Source organism: Heteronotia binoei, chromosome 8 (genome assembly GCF_032191835.1).
Source record: "Heteronotia binoei isolate CCM8104 ecotype False Entrance Well chromosome 8, APGP_CSIRO_Hbin_v1, whole genome shotgun sequence".
In the NCBI taxonomy this organism is placed as follows: Eukaryota; Metazoa; Chordata; class Lepidosauria; order Squamata; family Gekkonidae; genus Heteronotia; species Heteronotia binoei.
Window position 1 is genome coordinate 42,140,217 of NC_083230.1, and position 8,317 is coordinate 42,148,533.

Below are 8,317 nucleotides of genomic sequence, written 5' to 3' on the forward strand. Positions count from 1 at the left end.
ACAATAATTGAGATCTAGGGGAGAAGAACTGATGGTGAGAGTGGGTAGCCAAAGTTGGGTGTCCTTCATTTTAAAACAAAGCAATAACCTTTTCTTTCTCAGCAAGTGCCTTTTCTTTGTCTATATGAATGCCGTCTTCTTCAGAATCTGACTCTAGAGACACTGAATCATGGGTACTGTCTTCCTTATCCAGTTCTTCAAGGATTTTATCCTGAAATGAAGCACATTTAAAGACTCTTAAGAACTATCACAAATGAAGGACAGATATTAAAAAATCATTGTGGTATTAGAATACCAGTAATATCAGTTCTCAAAATTATATTATAGAAAAACAACCCTATTTTTAAAAAACTTATTTGCACGAGCACCTCTAGTCTACTGCTACAATATGTAATCTTCTGATCCAATTTTCCATTATTCCATCTCATTCTTATAAAGATTACAAAGCCAGACTATGCCTTTATACATTACAAAAACTCAAACTACAAAGTGACAGCATATAACTATTTATGTGCTACCTTATTCTACAGAACTCTTGCCAAAAGATTTATTAAACATCTGTAAAGCCAGAGTAATATTGTAAGTCTGAGCAGCTGCTTATGAAGGCTTCATGAAAAATATCTCGCAAAGAACTGCTGTAGAATGTAAATTCAGATTTGCACTTGAGCATGGACAGAGTGTCAGATTTCCATTAATTCTGATCATAGAACTCATTTGCACTAACCTGTCTTAACAGTTGTAACAAAACCATTATATTCAAAGTATTATATTTGCAGGGCTTGCTTTAAAGTATATAATACCTTTTCCTATGGATTCTAGACCTAGTGGTCTGGGGACAAGGAGTCCTTGGCAAGCACCAAAAGGAAGCCTCTTCTCTACCAAATTGGGTTATCAGAGTTCTTTTAGCATCCTTGAAAAAGAAAGCTTTTCTCCCCACCTCAGGAAGGACCCCCTAGCCTGAAGGAGCCCTCATGCCCACACAGTAGAGATTGTACTTACTGACATATTCTCTGGAACCAAGCCATCTGCACAATTTTAAAGGAACACCTAACCATAAAGTTCCATGCAGATGCTAGATGCCAGGAAGATGGGAGATTGGGAGTAGAGAACAAAAAACTCCCTAAGGAATTACCCCATCCTGAGAGAGACGGGTTTCTTTAAGCCAATGAGATACCACAAACTGCCAGAAGTGAGAACTTTGTAGCCAATCAACTGAATTTCCTTTGTTTACAGGAAGGTATAAAATGATTATGTTTTGTAAAGGAAGGTCGAAGGAGAATGAAGGAAGGGGGTGTAAAGGGATGTTTTCCTTCCCACATTAATGTGAAAACAATAAAAGAGATCTGCACATCAACTCTTCTGCACCTCTGTTGTTAGGGGAAGTCCTTTATTTGAGAAGAAGGGGACTTCATCTATGTGCAACACTACTAAGGCAAAAAGAACAGAAACAGTGCCAGTATTGCAGCCTCAAACTACCTCACAAAGAATGACAAAAGTGAACTTCTAAAAGTATTTTATAAAACTCCCATGGCAGTTAGATCTGAATTCTTGAATTTTGTAACATTTTGTTCCACTGGTTCTAAGGCCTACTGCCTTCAATCTGCACCATATGCAAAATTTAGTGGTAGATGTTGGGTTATACCACAACAAACCTAAGTGGTGTGAGGATAGAATATTTCATAGTTTTAGAGTCGCCTGATGTGAAATCAGTGCATTAGGAGATGAACTAGTTTTCTATATGCACTTTTTAATGTGGATTGGAATTCAAAGATAGGAAACCTCTCTCACTCCTCCATAGTACTCACTACTTCATTCTACAGAACGCAAACATGGAGTCTACCATAATTGCCTTAATGACTACTTTCCTGGAAGTAAATGCCAACAGAATTTACACCCATTGAAACCTTCACATCCAAATAATAATAAAAAAAAACTTGGGATGCGGTGTGCAAGGATGCAAATCTAGCAAGAACTATGGAACCTTAATTCAATTCAAAGCAGACATGATGTTTAATCCAATAATTCCTTTCTTATTTTGTGAATTAGACAACCATATATAAAAATGAAATGCAAAGAACAATTAACACATATAGCTCATATTCGCTGGCTTTGTAAAGTTATAAAAATAGTTCCTGAGGAACAACTATTTAATTCCTTAACATATGAAAAATGCAGACAGGAAGAGTAGTTTGGACATCCAGCCGTTGTTTATTGATGGTGTTATGGTAGAACAGGTGACAGAATGGAAGTTTCTGGGAATTACCATGAAACAAGATCTAACATGGGGGGCAAATACTTTAGCTCTAGAGAAAAAGGCCCAGCAACGACTATACTACTTAAGACTCTTAAGATCACTACAACTGTCAGGGAGTCTGCTGGTTGCCTTTTATCGTAGTTCCATTGAGAGCATTTTATCTTATTGCCTCTGCGCGTGGTTTGGGAGCTGCACGGAAGCAGAGAGAAGGGTGCTCCAAAGAGTGACGAGAAGAGCACAAAAGATTTGCGGATGTTCTCTCCCCTCATTGGTGGATCTGTATAATATGAGATGTAAAAGGAAGATACAAATGATCCTAAGGGACCCTTCACATCTGGGCCATTTGCTATTTGAGATCTTACCGTCAGGTAGACGATATAGAGTGTTGAAGGCTAGGACAAACAGATTTAAGGACAGTTTCTATCCAAGTGCTGTGGTTAGGTTAAATGCAGGGTTATGAAGGATTATCTGTTTTAGATGTATTTAAATGGTTTTAATGGTTTTAGATGTATTTAAATGGTATGAATATGAATATGTGTGTTTGATGTGTTGGTATGTTTGTGGAAGAGCACCTCATTTCGTTGCTCTCTTTTTGTGGAGAACAATGACAATAAATTTATCTATCTATCTATCTAACAGAGTGCAGAAGCCCAGGATTGATCATATTAATATCATCAATGTGAAATTAGTCTAACATACAAAAAAGAAAAAGAATAAAAAAACCTTTACAGAATTCACATATGGCATGTGGATGGCTATATATACAACTATAATCTAATAGGACACTTTGTTTTTAAAATTGCTGGTAACATTTCAATCAATCAACTATTAGTTTTTACATATGAATCTTAAGTCACAGTTGATTGCTTAAGCCTTACTTTAGTGCAACCTTATTAAAGAATGTGGCAACTCAAAATTTTATTGAGAAGTACTATATAAAATTTAACTTCACAAAATAAAATTGCTGTAATTTGGCTCAGTCATTAAGAACAGGTTAACTCACCACATCAAGCTTTCCCCATGCTTCATAATCGTAAGATTTTATCTTGTTCTTTTTATTTTCTTCAGTGGTTTTCTTAGAGACTGTCTTAATTTTGCTCTTCTTTTTTTTCTTATAAGCTTCATTTCGAATTGGGGGTAAATCCTAAATAAACAAAAATGTGGCATTTCATTTTCACATAACATTTAGTAATTTAGATACACTTCATTTCTAAAAGCAGAAATCAGCAAAATCAGCACTGGCCAATGAACTTCTTGTTGCTTGCTGTTTGTACTATTTGCTCCAGCTGGGGATATGCATTCATAGCTGCTTAAAGAGATATATCCAGCCAATTCAGCAGGACTCAATGATCACTGCAATATGGATGCAGATTGACTTCAACATCAACCCCATAAACGGTAAAAATGGAATTTTCCTGCCTTCCTCCTTTCACTGATCTCCACAAAATGCTACTCTTGGAGGATAGGAGACCCTGCAGAGTGACATGACAGGAGTCTTCAGCAGAAAAGCGGAAATCAGCAGAAAGTGCCAATGCAGTCTGGATCCAGCCCACAACCATTAATGGATTCTGAATGACAAACACTGGAATCACACTTGTGAAGGTAAACTGAGCCTCACCCCCCTTTGAGATCAGTAACGGAAGTGATTTAGCACTAATATCTTCATTTACTTGACAGTCATCCTTGCCATACTTCAAGGAACATACTCTTGACAGGACAGAGATGGGACAGTACAGAATCTGGCATTTTCACCCCCTACACCCTTTGCAACCTCCCCCCCCCCCCAAAAAAAAAGAGGCCTGTGGAAGTTGAAATCTCTTCATCTTGAAAGGGTACTGTTTCATCTGTTGGTATGTTTTAGGTATTTTAACATTGGCTTTAATTTAAACTATTTATTGTACTTGTTTTCATTGTAAGCTGCCCTGATCCCTGCTTGCAGGAAAGGCCAGCCTAATAAATTCCATTTAATAAATAAAATAAATACATAATTCCCTACATCCATTTTACTTTCACAGCCTGCAAGGAAGGCTGAGAAAAGTGCAACTGACCCAAGGGCACCCAGTGAACTTAATTACAAAACGGCAATTTGAACCCAGTCTTCCACATCTGCAGCCCTATGCACCACACTATCAGTTACTATGTAGTGCCAACACTTAAGACAGCCATCAAACAAAAGTACCACTGCTAGTGGGTGTTCTGCCCACACACAGAGAACTTCCGTTTGTAAAAGAAATGAAATTGCAGTAGCTTCAACTTTGGATACAATATAATGCATGCTGCTGAAACTTAACCAACTGTGAACTAAACCAATTTTCTAGTTTATTTATCTGATGCATTTATACAGAACCTTTTCGCCACTGTATTAAAGACAGATTACAATTATTTGAATAGTTTTATAAGTTCCATTTTATTTATTTATTCAACTTTTATACTGCTCTTCCCATAGGGTGGGCTAAGAGCAGTGTACAACATTTATATCAAGAAACATTAAAAACAATCCAATAATCTAAGTCAGGGGTGGCCAATGGTAGCTCTCCAGATGTTTTTTGCCAATGGCTGGGGCTGATGGGAGCTGAAGGCAAAAAACATCTGGAGAGCTACTGTTGGCCACCTCTGATCTAAGTAAACAGATAAAATACAGAAATCTTAAAACAAACAGACGATGTACAAAAGATAAAACCTATGAGGAAAATTTTTTGATCCAATTTTGATCTAACCTAAGGCAGTTTTCTTGAAACCCTCTGAGTAAGAACATTCATATATGGTTCTCAGCCAATGAGGGTCAATTGCAGTTGTCAAAAATTGAATCCAAAGGCGGCCAGGAGGCCTCTAGTTCACATACTGTATCAAAGTTGGCAAACAGGTCATGGTGGAACGTCAAGACTTTATTCACAAAAAAGCTCATAAATGCCTCTCAGCTTAAATTGAATTACTAAAAACATTAGGTTTCTCAGTGAGAGAAGTTAAAGATCCAGTCACCCTAAACTACTGTGCTAGCAGATGTGATGGAGGCTACATAGAATGCCCTCTTAACAGTCTTCACCACCATCTCATAGGATTTCATAAGCATCCTATAAGATGCTCTTGAACAGGGCTATTTTTGTAGAAAAAACCCAGCAGGAACATTTGCCTATTAGGCCCACACACCCTGATGCCAAGCCAGCTGGAACTGCCTTCCTGTTCAAAAAAAGCCCTGCTCTTGAAATTTCATTGTAGGACCATCACCAAACTCACTCTAGTAGTCTAAGCTCCCACTTAATCCCTCTAAATTCCATGGTGTACCACGGAGCTAATTTGGGTGGGAACAAACAGGATGTCAGGGAGCAATTTCATTAATGGCTTCAGAGAGATGTCAGTTCCAGTCCTCTATCAGCACATTTAATGAATCACCAGGGGACTTTGGATCCCAAAGAACATTCTGGAACCCAGCTGGGTCCATTAGTCTCCATAGAGCATAAATCTGCTTGTTGCCTAGTTGTGAGGGAGCAGATACACTTTCCCTAGCCTTCAAGGCAAAGTGGTCTGACCACAACACCACATCTATGGTTAACAGATCAATATCTATCCCCATACTGAAGTTCAAATCCAGCATACGGCCTGCTTGATGTGTGGGACCTGATGCAATCTGGGAGAGTCTCAGTGCTGCCATGGATGTCACCAGGTCCACCGCCAGCTGGAAGGTAGCAACACTGGCATGGACACTGAAGTCCTCAAGGCTGAGCCTACCACCACCTCCAAGAAGTTGGGAAGGCTCTCTGCTGGTGCACTAGACAAACAGTACACAAGACAGAGAGCCAAATTCTTCTCAGTGTCCCAAACCAATACTACACATTCAAAGCTGATGATCTTTGGGATGGGGAGATCAAAAGAAATTGTACAGATCATATTCTAACATTCACACATCTTAGCAGGGCATTTACCTTTACTAGGGTTCCACTCTGCCTCCTTAAATCTGAATCCTTTTCTTTAATATCCTTTTCCCAGCTTTCTAAGTCTTTTACAAAATCTTGTAGCTCTTCTGCATTCTGCCGCACTTGCAGCTGTAACTCTATCGCTTTACTTGGTGAAGTCATCTGGTTTCTTTGTGTTGGGGAAAATCCAAGCTAATAAAAAAAATTGCAAAGCACTTTATTAAGGGGAGAGGGAGCAAAAGGGGGGGGGGGAGAATGCATTGGGAAGACTGAATTACTCCACAGGACCTCACCCCTGGGTTACGCCAGAAGCTAAGCAAAACCCATTCTCCCACAGAAACTGCAAAACTTAAAGTAACCATAAAGTTTAATCCAAATGCAGCAGGAGTGCAATTACTTTAAAAACAAACAAATGAAGTCTCCAAGCAGTAATCAGGATTTCAAGTTCTTCAGATGGTATGTGAAGTAAAAATCAGATTTTTTAAAAAAAATTAATCAGGTTTTTAAATTTAAATCAGGAAAATCTATCATTTTTTATTTGATACATTATAATCCAAAGGTTATTCACCATTAAATATGGATTAGTTTTTAATTATGCAGCATGAGGCTGTGTATTATGCAATATTTACTTTTTTGGTAAGTGAATTCCATTAATTCATTCAACAATGTCATGTTCTCCCAGAGGTCTCTTTAAGATTATTATGGGAAATTTTTCTATCTAGAAGATATTATCACAGATGCATGGTTTTGCAGTTCTCAAAGCTATGAATTTGTGACTGCAGAGATAACGTCCCTCCTTCACAGGGGAAATGTTATAAAGTAAACACATAGAGTTGAGAGACCTCAGTCCACTCCTATTGGTCATCTGCAAATCTATGCACACAGGATCAATGCCTTATCTCTTAAGTGCTAAATTTCAAGAAGTTCAATGAATATAAGATTGATTGGGGTGGAATAGGTCTGGATAAAGAGATGTTAGGAGCTAAGTGTGAAGAGGAAGGGGCAAGCAGTACAAATGAAAGCAAAATTTTTGAGCAAAATACTTCAGAAATCTTGAGATCTTTGTGAGTGTATCACAGAATCAGAGTTGGAAGGAACCTCCAGGGTCACCTAGTCCAACAACGCCCTGCAAAATGCAGGAACTCCACAAATACTTCCTTCCACACCCCCTTCCTGCTCTCCTTCTCATGATCTGCCTAATTCACAGAATCAGCATTGCTGTCAGATGGCCATTTAGCTTCTGTTTAACAACCTCCAAGCAACAAGAGTCCACCACTTCCTGAGGAAGCCTGTTCCACTGAGAAACCACTTTAATTGTCAGGAAGTTCCTTCTAATGTTTAGCTAAAAACTCTTTTGATTCAATTTCAACCTGTTGGTTCTGGTCTGACCTTCTGGGGCAACAGAATACAATTCTGCACCATCCTCTATATGACAGCCCAAGTACTCGAAGATGGTGATTGTATCACCTCTCAATCGTCTCCTCTCCAAGCTAAACATACCTAGCTCCTTCAACCTTTCCTCATAGGACATGGCCCCAGACCCCCCCCACCACCACCACCACCTTCGTTGCCCTCTTCTGGACATGTCCTGGCTTGTCTAGATCCTTCTTATATTGTGGTGCCCAAAACTGAACACACTTGTCCAGGAGAGGTCTAACCAGAGCAGAGAAAAGTGATACCATCACTATACTTCTGTTGATACAACCCAAAATTGAATTTGCCTTTTTAGCTACTACATCACACTGCTGACTCATGTACAATGTACAGTCCATTAAGACCCCTTTCCGCACATACTAATGCCAAGACAAGTCTCCAGCATCCCATAACATCAATTTTTCCTACCTAAATGCAGAACTTTACATTTATCCCCTTAAAATGCATTGTATTTGTTTTGGCCCAGTTTTTCAGCCTGTCAAGATCATCCTGTGTATCCTGTCTCTGTCTTCTATTGTATTTGCAACACCTCCCAATTTAGTATTCTCATGAATGTTTAAGAAAAATGTTATTGTTTTAAATAGAAGAAATTTAAATAAAACAAAAAATTATTTTTCTCTTTTTAATAAAGTACAGCAGAAAAGTTGCGCAAATCAATAACCTATTAAACCAGAGATAGTTCATCTTGCAATGACTTCATATTTATCTATTTCAAGTG

The 8,317-nt window shown here is 38.5% G+C and overlaps 1 protein-coding gene across 2 annotated transcripts in view; it reads right to left on the reverse strand.

Moving 5' to 3' along the window:
• Positions 1–8,317, reverse strand: part of RPAP3 (RNA polymerase II associated protein 3) — a 33,094-nt gene that overhangs the window by 22,630 nt on the left and 2,147 nt on the right. For both annotated transcript variants that reach the window (XM_060244963.1, XM_060244961.1), the window contains exons 2-4: positions 6,175–6,357; positions 3,258–3,398; positions 89–211 (exon numbers count right to left, since the gene is read on the reverse strand). In XM_060244963.1, the coding sequence (XP_060100946.1) occupies positions 89–211; positions 3,258–3,398; positions 6,175–6,357 (447 nt within the window). The remainder of the gene's footprint in view (positions 1–88; positions 212–3,257; positions 3,399–6,174; positions 6,358–8,317) is intronic.